We start from the raw sequence: 22835 nt of genomic DNA on the forward strand, positions 1-22835 counted from the left end.
CACAAATGGCAGGATTTCCTTCTCTTTTATGGCTGAATAATATTCCATTGTGTATCTACACCACATATTTTTTTTATCCCTTCATCTATTGATGGACACTTAGGTTGTTTCCATGCTTTGGCCACTGTGAACAATGCCTCAGTGAACATGGGGGTGCAGATATCTCTTTGAGATCCTGATTTCACTGCCTTTGCATGTACACCCAGAAGTGAGACTCCTGGATCAAATGGATCATATTTCTATTTTCCATTTTTTGAGGAACCTCCATCCTGTTTTCCACTGGGACTGCACCTATTTTACATCCCCACCAACAATGCACAAAGGTCCCCTTTTCTCTACATCCTCTCCAATGTTTGTTCTCTCTTATCTTTTTTTAATACAAAAAACAAAAGAGAAGGGCTCTCGCTGTGTACGTGTGAAAGGGACTCTGCGGGGGTTATGGGTCTTCTCACTGCCTTGCCTGATGTACTTAATTCAAGTGTAGAAGATATAGTTGCTACGATATAGGATCACTAAAAATAAGTGATCCAGAACATAAAGGTTTTGCAGAAAAACTGTCAATCTCTAAAATGCTCTATATATTTTCATGGCAACTAAGAATCCCTACCCTTGTCCGCGCCTTTGTTCCCTTCCTTTTCTGTGCTACCTATTTTCAGTGACAAGCAAGAATATGATGCAGCAAAACTAGAAAAAGTCCTCAGTACTTAAAGGGTCAGTAGCCCAGCCAAGTCTTATTGGATGATGGGCAGATTAAGGCACAAGAGTAATTTTTTCCACTAATGCACATCTTAGAATTATGTGATTTTTAAAATTATATACTACAGAGTAAGGAACATACATGACACAATCCTAATAATCACGTAGATGTTTCTTTTCAAAATCCTGCTTTTCCAAAAACACCTGTATTCTAACATGCTTGATCACATGAATGCTGTGATTTTCATGTATTATTTTTCAGGTTTTCTTCAATATCATAGTATCTTTGAAGAAAATCTGTGTACCATGGGGTCATTTTTCAAATTCAGATATACATAGAAACAGATGCTCTCACTTTCTAATTTCTTGAGAACTAAACATAAGGCTGAGGATATTCTGTTTTGAATAGCTTTTTATGTTGTTTTTGCATGTGGCTTTTTTTGTGTGTTTTCAGCTGTTTGAAGTCCATCATTTTATGATTGATTACAAGATGATCTGTTTCATCATTCTGTAATATCCTCCTGTTTTGACAGCATGATTGCATTTCCATGTCCTATTCAGGGGTTGTGGAGAGATGCCAGTTGCCATGGCAGGGATTCTGATGCCCCCCATCAATCTAGTCATGAGATGAGGATGGCCTTTGAAAAGCCACATGCAAATGTTTATTTTCAAAGGTACAATTGGCTCTTTGTGAAGCATCGGATCACTAGACTGGCTATCTTTTACATGAATCATCTAATGAGAAGCATGTTACCATCTAACTTCCCTTTTGGTTTTTTTTTTTTTTTTACATCTTTATTGGAGTATAATTGCTTTACAATGGTATGTTAGTTTCTGCTTCACAACAAAATGAATCAGTTATATATATACATATGTTCCCATATCTCTTCCCGCTTGCGTCTCCCTCCCTCCCACCCTCCCTATCCCACCCCTCCAGGCGGTCACAAAGCACCGAGCTGATCTCCCTGTGCTACGCGGCTGCTTCCCACTAGCTATCTACCTTACGTTTGGTAGTGTATATATGTCCATGCCTCTCTCTCGCTTTGTCACAGTTTACCCTTCCCTCTCCCCATAGCCTCAAGTCCATTCTCTAGTAAGTCTGTGTCTTTATTCCTGTTTCCTCCCTAGGTTTTTCATGACATTTCTTTTTTTCTTAAATTCCATATGTATGTGTTAGCATACGGTATTTGTCTCTCTCTTTCTGACTTACTTCACTCTGTATGACAGACTCTAGGTCTATCCACCTCATTACAATTAGCTCAATTTCGTTTCTTTTTATGGCTAATATTCCATTGTATATATGTGCCACATCTTCTTTATCCATTCATCTGTTGATGGACACTTAGGTTGTTTCCATCTCTGGGCTATTGTAAATAGAGCTGCAATGAACATTTTGGTACATGACTCTTTTTGAATTATGGTTTTCTCAGGGTATATGCCCAGTAGTGGCATTGCTGGGTCACATGGTAGTTCTATTTGTAGTTTTTTAAGGAACCTCCATACTGTTCTCCACAGTGGCTGTATCAATTTACATTCCCACCAACAGTGTAAGAGGGTTCCCTTTTCTCCACACCCTCTCCAGCATTTATTGTTTCTAGATTTTTTGATGATGGCCATTCTGACTGGTGTGAGATGATATCTCATTGTAGTTTTGATTTGCATTTCTCTAATGATTAGTGATGTTGAGCATTCTTTCATGTGTTTGTTGGCAGTCTGTATATCTTCTTTGGAGAAATGGCTATTTAGGTTTTCTGACCATTTTTGGATTGGGTTGTTTGTTTTTTCGTTACTGAGCTGCATGAGCTGCTTATAAATTTTGGAGATTAATCCTTTGTCAGTTGCTTCATTTGCAAATATTTTCTCCCATTCTGAGGGTTGTCTTTTGGTCTTGTTTATGGTTTCCTTTGCTGCGCAAAAGCTTTGAAGTTTCATTAGGTCCCATTTGTTTATTTTTGTTTTTATTTCCATTTCTCTAGGAGGTGGGTCAAAAAGGACCTTGCTGTGATTTATGTCATAGAGTGTCCTGCCTATGTTTTCCTCTAAGAGTTTGATAGTTTCTGGCCTTACATTTAGGTCTTTAATCCATTTTGAGCTTATTTCTCACCACTTGATCATGGTGTATGATCCGTTTAATGTGCTGTTGGATTCTGTTTGCTAGTATTTTGTTGAGGATTTTTGCATCTATGTTCATCAGTGATATTGGCCTGTAGTTTTCTTTCTTTGTGACATCCTTGTCTGGTTTTGGTATCAGGGTGATGGTGGCCTCGTAGAATGAGTTTGGGAGTGTTCCTCCCTCTGCTATATTTTGGAAGAGTTTGAGAAGGATAGGTGTTAGCTCTTTTGTAAATGTTTGATAGAATTCCCCTGTGAAGCCATCTGGTCCTGGGCTTTTGCTTGTTGGAAGGTTTTTAATCACAGTTTCAATTTCAGTGCTTGTGACTGGTCTGTTCATATTTTCTATTTCTTCCTGATTCAGTCTTGGCAGGTTGTGCCTTTCTAAGAATTTGTCCATTTCTTCCAGGTTGTCCATTTTATTGGCATAGAGTTGCTTGTAGTAATCTCTCATGATCTTTTGTATTTCTGCAGTGTCAGTTGTTACTTCTCCTTTTTCATTTCTAATTCTGTTGATTTGTCTTCTCCCTTTTTTTCTTGATGAGTCTGGCAAATGGTTTATCAATTTTGTTTATCCTTTCAAAGAACCAGCTTTTAGTTTTATTGATGTTTGCTATCATTTCCTTCATTTCTTTTTCATTTATTTCTGATCTGATTTTTATGATTTCTTTCCTTCTGCTACCTTTGGGGTTTTTTTGTTCTTCTTTCTCTAATTGCTTTAGGTGCAAGGTTAGATTGTTTATTCGAGATGTTTCCTGTTTCTTAAGGTAGGATTGTATTGCTATAAACTTCCCTCTTAGAACTGCTTTTGCTGCATCCCATAGATTTTGAGTCGTCATGTCTCCATTGTCATTTGTTTCTAGGTATTTTTTGATTTCCTCTTTGATTTCTTCAGTGATCACTTCGTTATTAAGTAGTGTATTGTTTAGCCTCCATGTGTTTGTATTTTTTACAGATCTTTTCCTGTAATTGATATCTAGTCTCATAGCGTTGTGGTCAGAAAAGATACTTGATACAATTTCAATTTTCTTAAATTTACCAAGGCTTGATTTGTGACCCAAGATATGATCTATCCTGGAGAATGTTCCATGAGCACTTGAGAAAAATGTGTATTCTGTTGTTTTTGGATGGAATGTCCTATAAATATCAATTAAGTCCATCTTGTTTAATGTATCATTTAAAGCTTGTGTTTCCTTATTTATTTTCATTTTGGATGATCTGTCCATTGGTGAAAGTGGGGTGTAAAAGTCCCCTACTATGATTGTGCTACTGTTGATTTCCCCTTTTCTGGCTCCTAGCATTTGCCTTATGTAGTAAAGTGCCCCTATGTTGGGTGCATAAATATTTACAATTGTTATATCTTCTTTTTGGCTTGATCCCTTGATCATTATGTAGTGTCCTTCTTTGTCTCTTATAATAGTCTTTATTTTAAAATCTATTTTGTCTGATATGAGAATTGCTACCTCAGCTTTCTTTTGGTTTCTATTGCATGAAATACCTTTTTCCATCCCCTTACTTTCAGTCTGTATGTGTCTCTAGGTCTGAAGTGGGTCTCTTGAAGACAGCAAATATATGCGTCTTGTTTTTGTATCCATTCAGCCAATCTGTGTCTTTTGGTGGGAGCATTTAGTCCATTTACATTTAAGGTAATTATCGATATGTATGTTCCCATTCCCATTTTCTTAATTGTTTTGGGTTCCTTATTGTAGGTCTTTTCCTTCTCTTGTGTTTCTTGCCTAGAGAAGTTCCTTTAGCAGTTGTTGTAGAGCTGGTTTGGTGGTGCTGAACTCTCTCAGCTTTTGCTTGTCTGTAAAGGTTTTCATTTCTCCATCAAATCTGAATGAGATCCTTGCTGGGTAGAGTAATCTTGGTTGCAGGTTTTTCTCCTTCATCACTTTAAATATGTCCTGCCAGTCCCTTCTGGCTTGCAGAGTTTCTGCTGAAAGATCAGCTGTTAACCTTATGGGGATTCCCTTGTGTGTTTTTTGTTGTTTTTCCCTTGCTGCTTTTAATATGCTTTCTTTGTATTTAATTTTTGACAGTTTGATTAATATGTGTCTTGGCGTATTTCTCCTTGGATTTATCCTGTATGGGAGTCTCTGTGCTTCCTGGACTTGATTAACTATTTCCTTTCCCATATTAAGGAAGTTTTCAACTATAATCTCTTCAAATATTTTCTCAGTCCCTTTCTTTTTCTCATCTTCTTCTGGAACCCCTATAATTCGAATGTTGGTGCATTTAATGTTGTCCCAGAGGTCTCTGAGACTGTCCTCATTTCTTTTCATTCTTTTTTCTTTATTCTGCTCTGCAGTAGTTATTTCCACTATTTTATCTTCCAGGTCACTTATCCGTTCTTCTGCCTCAGTTATTCTGCTATTGATTCCATATACAGTATTTTTCATTTCATTTATTGTGTTGTTTACCATTGCTTGTTTCATCTTTAGTTCTTCTAGGTCCTTGTTAAATTTTTCTTGCATTTTGTCTATTCTATTTCCAAGATTTTGGATCATCTTTACTATCATTATTCTGGATTCTTTTTCAGGTAGACTGCCTATTTCCTCTTCACTTGTTAGGTCTGGTGGGTTTTTATCTTGCTCCTTCATCTGCTGTGTGTTTTTCTGTCTTCTCATTTTGCTTATCTTACTGTGTTTGGGGTCTCCTTTTTGCAGGCTGCAGGTTCGTAGTTCCCATTGTTTTTGGTGTCTGTCCCCAGTGGCTAAGGCTGGTTCAGTGGGTTGTGTAGGCTTCCTGGTGGAGGGAGTAGTGCGTGTGTTTTGGTGGATGAGGCTGGATGTTGTCTTTCTGGTGGGCAGGTCCACGTCTGGTGGTGTGTTTTGGGGTGTCTGTGGACTTATTATGATTTTAGGCAGCCTCTCTGCTAATGGGTGGGGTTGTGTTCCTGTCTTGCTAGTTGTTTGGCATAGGGTGTCCAGCACTGTAGCTTGCTGGTCGTTGAGTGAAGCTGGGTGCTGGTGTTGAGATGGAGATCTCTGGGAGATTTTTGCCGTTTGATATTATGTGCAGCTGGGAGGCCTCTTGTGGACCAGTGTCCTGAAGTTGGCTCTCCCACCTCAGAGGCACAGCACTAACTCCTGGCTGCAGCACCAAGAGCCTTTCATCCACACGGCTGCTTAATTTGGGATGATTCGTTGTCTACTCATGTATTCCACAGATGCAGGGTTCATCAAGTTGATTGTGGAGCTTTAATCCGCTGCTTCTGAGGCTGCTGGGAGAGATTTCCCTTTCTCTTCTTTGTTCTCACAGCTTCCAGGGGCTCAGCTTTGGATTTGGCCCCACCTGTGCGTGTAGGTCGCCGGAGGGGCGGCTCTTCTTTGCTCAGAGAGGACGGGGTTAAAGGAGCCGCTGATTCGGAGGCTCTGGCTTACTCAGGCCGGGGGGGAGGGAGGGGCACAGAGCGCGGGGCGGGCCTGCGGCGGCAGAGGCCAGCGTGACGTTGCGCCGGCGTGAGGTTGCAGCAGCCTGAGGCGCGCCGTGCGTTCTCCCGGGGGAGTTGTCCCTGGATCCCGGGACCCTCGCAGTGGAGGGCTGCACAGGCTCCCCGGAAGGGGGTTGTGGATAGTGACCTGTGCTCGCGCACAGGCTTCTTGGTGGCGGCAGCAGCAGCATTAGCGTCTCATGCCCGTCTCTGGGGTCGGCACTTTTAGCTGCTCTTGCGCCCGTCTGTGGAGCTCCTTTAAGCAGCGTTCTTGATCCCCTCTCCTCGCGCACCAGGAAATAAAGAGGGAAGAAAAAGTCTCTTGCCTCTTCGGCAGGTCCAGACTTTTCCCCGGACTCCCTCCCGGCTAGCCGAGGTGCACTAACGCCCTGCATGCTGTGTTCACGCCGCCAGCCCCAGTCCTCTCCCGGCGCTCCGACTGAAGCCGGAGCCTCAGCTCCCAGCCCCGCCCGCCCCGGCGGGTGAGCAGACAAGCCTCTCGGCTGGTGAGTGCCGGTCGGCCCTGATCCTCTGTGCTGGAAACTCACCGCTTTGCCCTCCGCTCCCCTGTTGCTGTGCTTTCCTCCGCGGCTCCGAAGCTCCCCCACTCCGCCACCCGCAGTCTCTGCCCGCGAAGGGGCTTCCTAGTGTGTGGACACTTTTTGTCCTTCACAGCTCCCTCCCGCTGGTGCAGGACCCGTCCCTATCCTTTTGTCTGTTTATTTTTTTTTTTTTCCCTAACCAGGTACGTGGGGGGTTTCTTGCCTTTTGGGAAGTCTGAGGTCTTCTGCCAGTGTTCAGTAGGTGTTCTGTAGGAGTTGTTCCACGTGTAGATGTATTTCTGGTGTATCTGTCCCCTTTTGGTTTTAATAAACTTCCACTGCCCTCAACCTCAAGCCATTTGGGCCAAGAATCAAAAGCCATATTGTACAATTTTACTGTCCTTTTTAGTTATATAAGTTATATAGGATTATCTTTTTAATTCATCCAAACGGTCTAGATTATGGCCAGAGAGCTTAGGTTTGTTATTGTGTCTTGCCCTGAGTTCAGAAGTTGATTTACACATTTTCATATGGATCACACATAAGTACACAGATGTTTCTGTGCAAGTTAGGGTGACCATTTAGACATCAAGGAAACATCCTCCATATCAGGGCTTTTTCTAAGAATGTGTACCAAATGTTAGTGTGACTTTTTTTTTAATACAGCTTTTTCACATTTTGGAATTCCTTGTCAAATTAAGTAAAAAGCCTTTAACAAGGTTTCTTGTTAAAGAAGTCTTTAACAAGGTTAAGAAGCCTTTAACAAGGTTTCTTAAAGCCAGAAGTTTGCAAAACTCTTGTCCTGCCATCCTGAATCATATTAGTTTAAACTATTAAGCTAGTTAGTTTAGGACTTAACTAATAACTAAACTAACAGATTAAGTAGTTTAATCTTTTAACTAACCAACCATTTAAATACACACATATCAGTTTCATAAAATGACCTATTAGCTTCAGCTGATGACTGCAGTTTTTCGCCTTCTGTGATTAGCATCTTCCAGGTTTGAGAAATAGAGACATCTGGGAAACAAAATAAAAGGTGCTATGTCCATAAAATACCCTCTTACTTCTGAAAAAGAAAGAAAAGAAACAGAAAAGAAAAAATAAATTCAATTGTGACACATTGTGAGGCTTATGACCACTATGTTTGCCTTTCAGATCCCCAGCTCAAGGGTATAGTGACCAGGTTATATTGCAGGCAAGGCTACTACTTGCAAATGCACCCCGATGGAGCTCTCGATGGAACCAAGGATGACAGCACTAATTCTAGTAAGTGACAACCTCAGGCCACCAGTGAACACAATTGGTAGAAGATACACTGCTACTTAAATGACTTTTAAAAATACACTTGCAAATATTGGGTTATGTTCATTCATTTTTCCAAATGTTACACAATAGAATGCCATTGACAATTTTACTTGGACCACATGGCTGGAAATATTCATAGAGCCACAAAAGAAACCTGTCATTTTAAGAGACGTATTAGTGAATCTTTTCAGGTTTTTTTCCCAAACAATTGTCATATCCAGCATTATTGTTACTTTAATCTCATTATCATCAAAGTCAAGTAACTACACTAACACATTCAGGTGAAAGTTGATTACATGTTTACTTTGGAAGTTTTATCTTTATTAGGCCTGTAGCTTCTTAATGATAACTGGAAATTCATGAGTTACAAGGATTAGTTGTTTCAAATAATAGAAATGTTATGTTTCAAATAATAAAAATATTATTTTTAAAAGTCTTTGTGTTCAACAAGAAAAGATAGTATCTTTCTTTATAGAGAGAACATGAAGGCTGTGTGCTTTTAAATGCATTGTACAAATTGTTTATTTGATAAAATTGGGTCTGTGCTTTTATTTAGTTTTTTAAATTAAAAAGCCACCCACTTTCCCTTGTTTTAATGTCTGTCTTCATTTTACTATTTCTTTATATATAACTTTTCTTTGTATTTTTATTCTGGTGCCCACCCCTCTTGTTCAATTGTGTGTTCCTTTCCCATTTTCTGTTCATATTGGCCTCTGATTCCCTTTAGTTTAGCACATCAGTTCTAAAATAGACACACTTTTTATTGCTCAGGAGAATTAGTGAAAAGCAAAAATTGATTTTATTCTAAATATTTAATCACATATTACTAGTAGATATGAATCTTTTCATTGATTTATCATTTATCCTTCATATACAGAACATCATTCTATGGAAAGAAGGAGGCTTTGAATACATATAACCAAATTATAGATTCTTCCTGTTTTAAAGTCTAGTAATCAACTGTTGAGAAGCACTGATTCTGAGAGCAGCTAATGATATAGACTATTTTTGCATTTGGTGTTGCTAAGTGAAATATCAATATTTTCCCAGCCATTGTGTTTATATTTTAGACTTTGGATGTCACTTCATTTTTAATTTTTGTTTCAATTTTAAATATTTTCTTTGTTTATCTACATTCTCCTCCTATTCAATGTTTAATCTTTTCCTCTCTTTGTTTATATTATGTCGTCCTTTTGTACTTTAAATTTTTCCCTGTCATATTTGTTCATTGATTTTTTGTTCGCTCTATTTCCTCTTTTGATTTAGAAAAAGAGAAGGTAAAGCAATTCAGATACAGAGAAGAAAGAGAAGACATTTTTATTCATAAGACTGATGTCAAACGTTGTTTACTTTTTGGGATTTTGATATTAGGTTGAACTTTTAAAATCATCAGCACTTGACCATCTTTGACCTACAAAAGATGTCAGTTTCTTCTGATTCATGTTAATACATATATATCTGCTCATTTTCCTTTCCCCACTTTTAACTCCTCACCCATTCTTTGACAAAACGCATTCTCTTTTTCTTACATGTTACAGTCATGGGGGTCATGGACTTTAGAGACTCCTAAGTTCTGATGTCTTCAATGTCCTCTGATTTTCTTCAGCCAGAGTCTAGTAGAGCACGAGAACAAGTTTTCCATAACTATGGTTATGATAAGAGCTATGACACTGATTTATCAGACTAGAGGTTGATGCCATCCATTTTGACAAAGTTTTCAAGAAAGGAAATATACTATAGCCATATGAAAATGCTGCTTAGTTGGACTTCCTGGGAAAATAATTTCCTTCAAACAAATGTTTTATGAGTTTTTTCCCTACCTTCTCCTTTTGTTTTTGTAATGCCAAACAAATTGGTTATTTTTCATTGTGGACTCAATATCGAGTTAAGAAGTGTCAAGTAGACACTGTCTTTTAAAAGCATATTGCTTCACAATTGAGGCACAATATTTCCTAAATTGTGAAAGTACAGATGTAGACATTATACACACACGTGATTATAGCTGGTTATCTGCATAATATTAAACACTAGACTGGAAAGCTGAGATAGTAAAAGATACTAGACCTTCTGTTCCTGAATGTATGAGGCTTCTTTCCTCCTATTGTGTAACTGCGCCAGAGGAACAAGAATCTCTGGGTGGCTTGTGAAATCCTTTCTAATCCCCTCAGATACTGGTGAGGAACAGTTCTGGGAACCAAGCAGGAACAGGAGCCCCAGTGGGCAAGCAAATCAGAACCAAATCAGAGTGACCTCACTAGAGGGATTTCGATTCCTATGCAAAGATCTGGCCCACAGTTTCTTTTCTTACAAGTTACCATTGCATTTTATGTGCCCTTTAAGCCAGTTAGGTTAGTTTCTTCACCATTTCAACATTTGCAAAGACAAAGCAGAACAGAATAAAACAGTCTGAGATAAATGTTTCCTTCTCAAAAGGTTATAAAAATTGTATGATTGTAAAATTTAATAAAACTTGGCAGATTGTAGCAGCTTTAGCAAGGATGAATTTTAAGATATTTTCTTTTCTCTGGTTTATCACAGTAATCTTCTACTCCTAGGGAAATGGTTAGCCCTGAAAAGTGTTCTTTAGAAATGGAGGTGAGCATCAGAGATGCTGACAGACAGGTCCTCATTAGAGCACTGCCCTTTTTTCTTGAGGAAGGCTATGATGTAATAATTCACAAACACATTCCATGTTTTTATATTTCTCTGAATGCAAAACAAGGATTATTCATCTATAGATAGGAAAAATAAAGAGAAATAACCTACACGTCACCCTGATGCCATCCCAAAAGTCGTCAAATGACAAAACTGAGGCTTGAATCTTCAAATTTTCATGATTTGAGCTCAATAAATAGCCCACTACTAAATATGAGATTACTTAAAACTAGGTAAAGTCGAACCAACCTGCTCAGCTTCCTTTGTCAAAAGATTTAAATGTGTTGGAAAGGAGAAAGGCCTGCAGGCGAACCTGATACTAACGTCCTCCCAGGCTTAACAGCCTGAGATCTAGAACTATCTGGGCAAGAAAATGGTCCTAGTAGAGAGATACTGGAGCAACTCACCTGCTTACTTAGGCTTGCACATGCCCTGGAAAGATCTTTCACAAAAGGTAGTGAGCGCCTGGCTTACCTCATCACCACACTCATTTTCCGGGGTGTGTTTCTTTAAAATTCTTAGAGTTTCCCTTCTATCTACTAAAGGTCAGCATTACCATGACTATGGTGTTTGATTAGGGAGTGGTTTTCTTCCCCAGTTTGCTTCTGGGGATGCCCCGGGGTTTTTCCTGTGCTCTTAAACTTCTTTGTCCCCATTACCAGATACTGCAAGCAGAAGAGGACTATAGAAATATCCATATGCAATAACTATTGCAAGATCAAAGCCTCATACAAACCAATCCCTCTCACCTTAGAAGTTCCTAACCTGATAACTTGCTGTTTGAAAATGGCCGGTCACTCACAGTGCCCACTCCCCGAAAGGCCTTAGGAAGGTGTTTCTTACCTTGGCTGTAGGTCGGGGTCATTTGAGGAGCGTTTGTTTTTAAAAATTCGTGATGCCCTAAACCCACTCCCAGAGACTGATTTAATTCCATTGGTCTGGAGTTGGGCATGGCCATCCTATTTTATGAATACAGCTAGTTTTAAAGTGCAGCCAGGGTTGAATGAAATTCACTATTCTATGGAGACTGGAGTGTTCCACAGAATGAACAAAGTAGCATGGACATCTTCATTATTCTTACTCCCCTAGGTCTTGTGATATTGCTTTATAATTATGTTATATACAAAAAGAGTGAAAAAAACGTAATGATGTTTCATTTAATGTGGGTATCTGTGGTTTTGATTAGCGCCATGGTTCAGTCATGGTCAGCTCTGAATAGGCTTCCACATTACGGTGGTTCTATGGATTCACTTTCCGTTTTCATCCTGTAAATTGTAATAACTATTATTTTAATTATTATTCAGGTCACAACCAAAATCCTAGGGAGGGGGACAGTTTTTTTTTTAGTTCAGTCATTTTAGACTATCTTCTATAATTTTACTCTTTCCCATACTGTATTATTTTAGTGAGTTCTTGATGCACTTACCTTCTAGGATTATTCCATCTGGCCTATATCAATTATATGGCACCTACAAATACCATTAGATATGTATGAAGGTTAGAATAATTAAGTTTGAATAGGTTAGGATAGAATAGTTTGCATGGATAGATGTACAATTATGGTTTTCAAAAAAACTTCTGCACGTAAATCAGGAATTACCCTATGATGCCCATCCTTTCAAAATATAAGGGAGATGGGACAGTTCAGGTATTACAGAAAACAGTGAAAATGGCCAATGGCTTTCTCCCATGAAGAAGGAATACTGAGAGTTACCATGACATAAATACTCAATAAATCCACACTCACGTTTAATATTAACTAATAGAAATAAGCAAACAGAAGCCTTGTTCCTCCATAAGGATATCATAAGCCCCTAGAATCCAACAGAAGACAGTCCAGTGTTAGTTTGCATCATGAAAGCTAATATCCACCTAACCATATATGCCCCTGAGTGTTCTTGCAGGATAATTTTCTAGGGCCATGGCCTGCCATTTTCCTTTCATCATCTGAGTAGCACAGACATCTTGAGATCTCAAGATCAGTAATAGGTAATAATTGGAAGAGAGGGCATAATTTTCCCCTACCATATTCAGAGAAACCATGTGCCTTGGAATTAAATAGAACACAATTTAGAAAGTCCATTTAAAATTATGTACTGAGTAAACCTATCGATTTAAGTCAAAATTGCCCACATTTTTGAACTATGTATCTTTTGTGGAATAAAGGTGAGAGCCTTAACCTAAGATATTTTACTTGTACATTTACTGCGACATTTTAGTGTTTTCATTGCCTCTTCTGGCCTGGTTCTGTTACTTAGAATTAGACTTGAATTAAGAACTAGAATAGGAGCAGATAACCTCCCATAATTAACAGTTATCTTATAAATGTGTCTCTGATAAAATCTCCAAAATCATCCAGCATTTCTCACCAAGAATGGTGCTAGAATACCCGCTACACAGTCACATGTAACCATGGCATGGAAATGCATTATTAAGGATGTTAAGATATTTTTTTTAAAAAATCAGTGATAACATTGCTGTCTGCACAATGTAAAATATACGTAAAAATACATTTCTGTCAATAAGAGAAGAAACAGAACATGGAAACATGAGTTTTTATCTCTGTCGTGGGTAAAATTGAATACTTTTCCCTCTTTGTTTTAGTTTTCACTCATAGTTTTATGAACTATTAATAAAGAAAATTATCTATGAAATTTGCATGCCATTCAGTTTGATTAGTTCTTTCTAAATTTAGCACATTGGCAGGTGCACATCATTTCTGGACTCTGCTGGCATATCATGTTGGTTCTGCAAGAGTAATTTAGTTTTGGAATTACCTTTTAAACTTCTTGCCTGTCCTACATTGCAGTGATGAAGCAAACCTTCTACTTAAAAGACCAGAATAAACACTCAACTTGGGCTCTTAAAATTCTGCTTTTTCAGAATCTTTGTAGCTTATTTCTTTTGGTATCAAATGGTGTCAGAGACTGTGATACTATAATCACGATTGCAGGCTTGATTCTAGAATCACAATTACAGGCTTGATTCTGTTTATTATGCCATCAGTTCTTCAGAATGCTATAGGGAGACTGCTAAGATCTATAAATTGGAGCTCAAGTGCAAATTTTACTTGTAACAGAAACTTCTTAAATAGAGTAATAAAAGTTAATGAATTGGAACTTCTCAGAAGGTTGTAAGAAACATAATGTTTCTCAAATAGAACAAATGAGACAGAGAAAAGTGATGGGGATGCTTTGCTTCTTCCTGCCCTTTGGTGACAGACTGTCTTTCTCTTAACAGCACTGTTCAACCTCATACCAGTGGGACTGCGCGTCGTGGCCATACAGGGAGTGAAAACAGGGTTGTATATAGCCATGAATGGAGAAGGTTACCTCTACCCATCGGTAAGTAGCATGCCCAAGATATTGGCCATTCATTCAATGTCTGCAAAATAGCGAGAGCATCAACCACAAAAGTGAGAAAGTTCTGTCTCATGACTCTCATTTTTGCTTTAGTATTTGATCTTTACTGCAATGCTGTAGGAGCTATTAATTCATTAGTCATCAATGTTTGATAATATCAGTGTATCAAGTGGAAGAGTTATATCACCTCTTAAAATTGTGCGTTTGCATATTTTTATATGTCCCAGTTCACAGAAAATTGAGCAATTTTGAAAGCGTTGATACTGATATAATCTTTTTCTACTGTTTAGAATTGTGCTTGTCTTAGGGAGTTTCTTGTAAAAGATTATTTTATAAAAAGAAACAGAATAAATGGGAATTCTACAAAAGTAAATTTAGGAGAGATTAGTTCTTTTAAAAGTGAGAATTCAGATTGAGTAAATGCTTTATTGGGAAAATAATTCTAATATCAAAATGGATATTGCATTTAAATTTAAGCAAGTCTCGGTTTTGTGTTAATGTGTACTAGTAGCTGGGCACCTTCTAGTCTCTTCTGTAATATTTACTGTTTACAAATAATTCATATCCAGGTATACTGTATCCATATATTATAATGCAGCTAGAATTCATATCTGTCACAAGTCCAAGCAATAGAGACTTAGATGAAAATACTTCTTTCCATTATTCCTTGAGCAAAAGTGGATAAAATCATGGAGCCTCAAAGAAAATTCTCTTATTTAGGTTTGCATGTCATCTTAGTATAAATTCTTTAAAACTCTGTTGTTAAATATCATCATCAAAAAGCCCACATGTAAACATACATACATACACACACACACCTAAAACTTAAGCAGAGAAGAAGCATCCTCTGGGGCCTCCCATGCAATGTGATATATTTTCTTCAGCAAATCCGGGAAATCTGTCAAAGAAGATGAAATGTGAGCTGCAGATTCCCTTCATGGTGAGCTGGGAAATACCCTTGTCATTTGGAACCTTCCTCCACCTTCCCTGAAGGGTGTTCCTGCACACAGACCTGGGCCCTACATTATGCAAATTGCATTCTGTTTCACAAGATGAATATTCAACATACTGGGAGCAAGAGGAAGCTAGAATTCCCTATCTCCCCTTTAGGAAGAATTCGATTCAGATAAAGATCATTTTCTAGAGATACCTTATTTCAGATAAAAGTCAGTTTCATTGATGTGACATTTGTTCTGTTATTTTTGTTTCTTTTACCCGCAAGTAACCTCTGAGATGCCTAAAAATTATTAGATGCAGTTTCTGCCATAGCTTCTAGTTCTGTTTCTGCCAGTCTGCTGATGATTTTATCCTGTTGTCCTGCTGAGGTATATGCATTGACGTAGGGGAAATGTAAATGTTTGTTTGATCTTTTTGCTTCTGAGATGCTTTCTGTTTTCTTGTGATGAGGTTGCACATGTATGCCGTTTTTCTAAAAGGTAGAGAATATCATCGTGAGTATGTGTCTTAGCTTAAAATCCAAGTGCTGGTTCTGGTCAGGGCAGTCTAAGTGGTGCAGCAAGAATAGAGTGAGGACAGAGCTAACTGCCCAGTCCAGTCCTTGGCACCTTAAATATGGCCTTTCCACCCAAAAATCAGATCTGTGGGCAGTACCTGCCCTAGGATTAGTCCCAGTAACACCATCAAGCTTTTTATCTGACCCATTGTTTTCTACTCTCACCTTCCAGATTCTCCAGGTTCTTGGCTTCTGTGCCTCCCTTTTGGTGTCTTGATTCTCTGATTTGCAGATCTTGGTTTTCTCCTCTTCTCATTTTTGACTCTTTGCTCTGAGCCCAGGACCTGGTAAGGAGCGCTCTATTCACGCAGCCTTACCCTAAAACGTCCCCTGCCCAGGCCAGGCCCTTAGAATCCTCAGCATCTTGTAGGAAAAGGATTTAGATAAAAATGGAATGTGATTTCCAGTTTTTACTAATATTCTATGGTTAAAGTGCTCTGTTTATGTCAAGGTAATGAAATTTGAACTTCAAATATTTCAGGGAAAAAGAATGTTTTCCCACATTCAGTCCTTTCCATAATTAGTTTCTGAGAGCCTACTAAAATAATAATCTAGAACAACACAATATAACAATTACTATAATATGTAATAGTAATAATGGTTAATATGTATCTAGTGCACTCCGCCTAGCACTGTTCTAAGTGCATTACAGTCTTGGCTCATTTAATTCTCCCAACCAATTAAGCAGATATTGTTAAAATGATAATACTGATGAACAGAGAGCTTAAGAATCTGTGCAGTCACCCAGGGAGTAGACAGAGAAGACAGGATTTGAGCCTTATTAGTCTGACTCATTAGCTTACATTTTTAACTGTTTCACTGTACTGCTTTCATGCGCCAAACAGTTTTTATAATATGGTCTGGCACCCATTCTAAGAAGAAGTTATAAACACAAGATCATGTAATAAAAATCTTTAGTGAATTGTTACCTAGGGAAGAAACTTAATTTCAATTATTAAGAAGTATCATTTGAAATATAATCTGTTTCCTTTGGAGATTCTCAAGTTAAAAAATCGTAGAAAATGATATTTATCGGAGGAAAGGTTGATATTATGTACTGGGTGCTTAATATTCTTAAAATGTATCACAGGTAACGTTTGAGCTTAAATTTTTAAAGCCGGCGTGGTTAACCCAACTAAGAAGTTTTGAACTAAGCTGAATAGCTTTTTGAAAAGGAAAACTCCACTCAAGCTAAGATTTAAAGGAAAAAGTTAATGAAGATTGAAGTCCGAGAAACAAAGGAATCTGTTTTAAGCTTATACCCACTTTAAAAAGATCAAATTAGACTAGTGTCTGATATGAGACTGCTCTTATTGAGGATCTGTAAATTTAGAACGTAGGCAATAAAATACTCAGATCATTCAAAGTGAGTTCCATTAAATGAAAGTCACACTAGGGATCTGACTTGGAGTGTATATTCCTCTATTTGTATTTCAGGAAGTGACTCTCATAATCCCTTGCCATCCAAATAAAGATATTTAATTTGTCAGATAATTCCACCTCAGGGGGATGAAAGAAGGTATCTTGACTGAGATGTAAATAATCACATTTCCGATGCTGAAGGTACTTGTTCCCTGTGGAATCTCTTCTTCAACATGACAAGAGTCATTTCTTTTGTGGTCATAATGATTGTAATATGTTTCTTGAAGATGCCTCTCAAGAGATTTGATGTTAGATACAAACAGTTTGCTTGAAGATAGAATGCAGGCTGCATGGTCACAGAACAGAAACTGACAAGGAAATACTTTTTTAAAGAATTACTTTAAAATGATATTTAGGAAAAATGCATGTTGACCAACTATAAACTATTTATAGTGCACTTGTATTTCTGTGCCCATGGAGTGATGTGTGAGTTCTTTGCTCATCCCTGATATCCATCTTGTCTCTGAATAGCATCTCTGGACATCCATCCTCAGGGAACTGGTCACTGTTTATCCCAGTGCTGGTGGGGTACCCTAGCCATGCCTCCCAGTGTTCTGTTTTTCTTTAGGTACCAGGCAGTACATGAGACTAATCATGTAATCTGAGCTACAGTGACTGTCACTGGCCATCACTATCCATTGCAGGTGAGCCAAGGGCCTCAGTAGCATCTGATGACTGCTTATCCTGGGGACCAGCCTTTTGTTCTTTGATGTGACCCCTGGGAGCTGGGAGGCAAAACTATAACTGAGCAGGTTTCCATTCATCTGGTTACACAGAGGTGCCCCTTCCATTTTTCATCTTTCATTCTTCATCTCTCTGAATGGGTCAATTTCTTTATCTTAAAACTATATTAAATTTGAGATGATTGTTAATGTCTTTGTTATTCTAAGAATCTATGACTCTATGTGCATGTTTTTCTGCACAAACAATATCTAACACCTTTTGAGAATGTATATATGTGTGTGTGTGTATATATATATATATAATTTGTGTGTATCTAGTTTGTGTGTGTTTCAGTGGAATTACACATTGTGCCTAAATTACACACACATTTACATGATTACAGTTCTGATCAGAGTGTTTCTATTTCTTTGTATGAAATGTTAAATAATAGTTTTAAAATTTACACCTATTCTAAAGGTTTACTTACCATGCTGAATATATATTTCTTTTTTTATGAAGTTTTCCTATGGTCTCTTCCACATTATGACTCAGTTGGATATATCATCCAGGCTCAAAATGGCTATTATCCTTTCTTGGTATTTTGGCTCAGATAATTTCTAGTAATAAGAAAGCAACTATAGTGCTTCAGTTAATTTCTCTCCAGCATTCATGTAGTTCCTATGACCCTGAATACTGATGCACAGAATATGATTGATTATGACAAAGGCAAGAATGCCATCGTTCTACTTAAGGTCACTTACCAGAAGGAAAAAACAATTTAGAAACAAAAGCAAATGGCAGACTACATATAACTAATTTTAAGTCGTCTTTGGACAAAAGGAAAACGTGAAACATCCTATTCTTCTACTGTTAGGTTGATAGTAGGCAATCAACCTGAATGCCTTTAGGTTGGGCAAGTACTCTACAGTCTACAGTTTGGCCACAATAACAACTACTACTTTTTTTTTTTTAATTTTTATTGGAGTATATTTGAGTTACAATGTTGTATTAGTTTCAGGTGTACAGCAAAGTGAATCAGTTATACATATACATATATCCACTCTTTTTTTAGATTCTTTTCCCATATAGGCCATTATAGAGTACTGAGTAGAGTTCCCTGTACTATACAGTACGTCCTTATTAGTTATCTGTTTTATATATAATAGTGTGTATATGTCAATCCCAATCTCCCAGTTTATCCCTCCCCCCACTTTATCCCCAGTAACCATTAGTTTGTTTTCTACATCTGTGACTCTACTTCTGTTTTGTAAATAAGTTCATTTCTAAGGGAAGACACTATATACACAGTAACTTTGTTTCTACACACATGTTAACTTTGTTTCTGGGCCTAGAGACACTGGTGTTGGCAACCTGGGAATTAAGGGACTGGAAAGGATGAGAGATATTTGAAAGTGTTTCTTGGGGAGTTATGGGAAGAACTCTGCAGTTGTCTGGGTAGGGGAGGCGACAGAATCACGGCTCACTCTGGTATGATTAACTCAGAACCTGGTGAGCTGTGACGCTTCCCTGGAAGAAAACAAAACCCAGAAGGAGGAGGGAGCCTGGGTGGAGGAAGATGGTGCATTCAGTTTTGGAACCAGGATTTCCAGGTGGGTTATAATCCCACTGCTGGATGCTGACTCATGTATCCTGGAAGAATCACATCAAAGGGCTGTCTTAAGAATGGTGTGCAGATGGAGAAGGAATTGTTCTGTGATGGATGGTGATTGTTTTACTTTTCCTGCTGAATGTCAGACAAGTTGAAGAAATAGGGTCAACAGCATCTGCATGGATGAAGTTAGATATTAGAAAGAACATTATTAAGTATCATGACTTCTTGAAAAATCGTTCTAATATATTTTGCTTGATTTCTAAATATACAGAGTCGATAGAGGCAATTTTGGTCACCGGGTAGTAGAGCAGAGGACTAGCTGCGTAAATTCATAACTTGTGCCTTTATAGAAATGATGCTAATAATATGGGAACAAAGTATCAGGCCTTTGGAGATTCTTACAGTAACTCGCAATCCTCATTATACATAAGACTTACTCAGATAGCATTGTAAATATCCAGATCCCAGGACATTAACCTAAAAGGTTCCCACTCAGTGAGTTCGATATTCCTCAAAATCAGATTTTGTATATGTGTCCCAGGCATTTCTAACACATGTGCCTGAAGGAGTCCCCCTTGATAAACAAGGGTCTGCATCACTGTCTCAGGAGCTGTGACTCTGAGATGACATGATTTTATATTTACCATTGCTTTATGATTATTGTTATTGTTGTTATTTACAAATTCATGGTCCAGTTCAAGCCCCTTTGAAGTCAGCAGAATGATGTGACCATAAGTAGTGCTTGCCTGTCCCACTGATCAAATGAGCTGGCCTTTGAGGAACTGCACAGAGAAAAGACCCAGCTGTGATCACTCTGCTCACTCTGGAAAGAATAGGACAAGAAATGTGTCCTTGAGCATCAAGATAATATAGGGAAAGACAGGAATCTTGCTGAGACTTGAGAAAATGAAGTAAGAGAAATGGAAACAAAGACATTGAATTTGCAACTAGTAACAGCTGGTTTGCAAACTTGAAAGAAAACTAGTCTCTTCACCATGTGAAAAGCTCAGGGGTTCCCCCTGAGATGATCAGCCTGGGGCCATCGCGCTCTGCTGACCTGAAGGGCTGGCTCAGAACAAGGACATCCTGTCAGAGCAGGTTTTCAATGACAACAAAGCTGGGTTGCTTCAGAAGTGAACTCTTTTTAGGATTTTTTTTTAAAAATTACTTATAAAATAAATATATCTATATTTAATATATTGTGTATTTTTCCTAAGCCTCTGTTTCCTCGGAGACAAGTCTGTTTTCCTCTAAGCAGGACCTTCCCACACAAGTCCCATTTCTGGAACAAAGGAGGCCTCCTTCTGCCCTAGACAATCAGCAGGTTCCTGATGCTTGGAGCTTCTTTTCCAGGTCCTGTGAAGAGAGTGGGGTGATCCCATGTGGGCCCACCATTATATAAATTTCTTAACTATACCAAAGCCGCTACACCTCACAAAAATTAAACACATATGTCTGATAACAAGAGTGTGCAAGAAATATATAGAAGATCATCTCTGCTCAGTATAATTGTTCAGCACTTAAATATAGGCTGAAGAATCAAGCACTCTGTAGAGATGTGTATAATCATAAATTCATTTATTTGCTCATTCAAATCAACCAGTATTATTGTATGCCTCCCACTGACAGCTATTGTGCTGTATGTATGTGCTGGAGCTTCAAAGATACGTGAAAAACTCCCGATTTAAAAACAAACCAACAACCAAAACCCTCTAAAGTCCAAGAGGTATGAGGAAATCATTCAGAGGGCATCTTCACTAGATGAATTCTAAGAGTCTTTTCTCCGAACCTGTGATTCCATGGTTATGTTTGTACGTTTCCTATCACTCCTTTGATAGTGGTGGATACGTAGCACGTCTTCAATCTGTAGTTCTTGATTGCTTATTGTTAAGGTGGAATCAGTTTCACCAGCAAATTTTATGAATCTATTCCTTGAGTGCCTTCCTTGTTCATGCTATTTATTATGCATTCCACTTATCTTTTTTCCCCACAAAAAAACATTAAGCATCAGCAAAGAAGATAGGAGTCTGTTAATTTCTCGAGTTAGAATTGCAGAAAAGCACTTATTTACACATTTCCTTTCCTGAAAGGGCATGATAAACTCACAGAGGCAGAACTCGGATATGCAATGTCTGCCTCTATAACATGGTCATATTTACATTAATGGGTGAGTGGTAATGCTGTCTTCACCTTAAAAAAGAATCTCAAGGCAAAAAAGTAAACCCTGATTTCTAGTAAATTGTCGCTACCACTTGAACAATTTAAAGCAAGAGCATGAATAATGATAATTAGAGAAAGGACTTCATTGTTTCTATATGTTCATAAATGATATACTTGTAGTGTCAAAGAAAAAATATCATTGCATTTTGCAATTTTATCCTACTTTAGGGTGCAAACTATAAAATACTGTAGATAGTAACAAAATTTAGGTTAGATCTAAATGTTTCAATTTTTAAAAAACCTGTTATTTGTAGAGGATGGATGGTAGATGGTGAAAGGAGTTTTTATATGTAAGGAATTTCAAACACTACCTGAAAAATTGAGTCCTAAATCAATAGATAATATTTGAGAACGAACTAGCTCTTTGTTTTCATTCTCCACACCATGAAAAAACTTTTGCAAAAAAAACCCAAATACATAAATGCTAAGAAGGCCGATATACCGTATAATGAATGACAAATCAGCTCTAACATTAAAGCAGTAATTAATACTACTAAAATTGGGGGAAAATTGTGATTCTTTAAAAAATTGTTTGTGTATGTGGAATGCCTCCTTATTGAAATTGTATACACCATCCACCCAAGTAAAGTTGAAGGAGTTTGTTTCTGATTACATATTTTACTTTTAGAGAATTCTTTCTATTTCTGGGAATGGGGTTGTATGTAAGCTACTTGCCAGGGACTCTGAGAACCCATGAGCCATGAGTTCAGGGTGGGCTCTGAACAGAAATTGGGTGTTTCTATCAGTTTCCTCAATGCAGCCCATTTCTTAGTAATTTACATTCCATTTCTTAGTTACTGGGAATTAATAAGGAATATTATTTAGGGCTTCCCTGGTGGCGCAGTGGTTGAGAGTGGACACGGGTTCGTGCCCTGGTTCGGGAAGATCCCACGTGCCGCAGAACAGCTACGCCCGTGAGCCATTGCCGCTGAGCCTGCGCGTCCGGAGCCTGTGCTCCGCAACGGGAGAGGCCACAACAGTGAGAGGCCCGTGTACTGCAAAAAAAATTTAAAAAATAAAAAAGAAATATTATTTAGAAAATAATTCATAAAACTATGACTCATTTTTTTCCAGAGAAACTACTATAGTTACCATTACTGAAAAACCAAATTGGCTGTTTTTCTTCACATTATTTACTAAAATTGGAAAAATTGTTTCTATAGTGAAAACTATATTGTTCACATATATAGGTTTTATATATGTGAACTCCATACATTTTAACTTTGAATTATTTCTCTATATTACGGAAGGGTGTTTTGTGCTCTGAGCTACTTAGGGTTTCACTGAATGTTGG

General features: G+C 38.0%; 1 protein-coding gene across 6 annotated transcripts in view; it reads left to right on the forward strand.

Annotated features, from left to right (window-relative positions):
* FGF14 (fibroblast growth factor 14) overlaps positions 1 to 22835 on the forward strand; it is a 622404-nt gene that overhangs the window by 495818 nt on the left and 103751 nt on the right. For 5 of the 6 annotated variants that reach the window (XM_029210354.1, XM_029210355.1, XM_029210356.1 and 2 more), the window contains 2 exons: positions 7945 to 8055; positions 13990 to 14093. In XM_029210354.1, the coding sequence (XP_029066187.1) occupies positions 7945 to 8055; positions 13990 to 14093 (215 nt within the window). The remainder of the gene's footprint in view (positions 1 to 7944; positions 8056 to 13989; positions 14094 to 22835) is intronic. The other variant, XM_029210353.1, reaches the window with a different exon arrangement.

This window comes from Monodon monoceros, unplaced genomic scaffold (assembly GCF_005190385.1).
Source record: "Monodon monoceros isolate NGI ecotype Baffin Bay Population unplaced genomic scaffold, NGI_Narwhal_1 Super_Scaffold_8, whole genome shotgun sequence".
Classification (NCBI taxonomy): Eukaryota; Metazoa; Chordata; class Mammalia; order Artiodactyla; family Monodontidae; genus Monodon; species Monodon monoceros.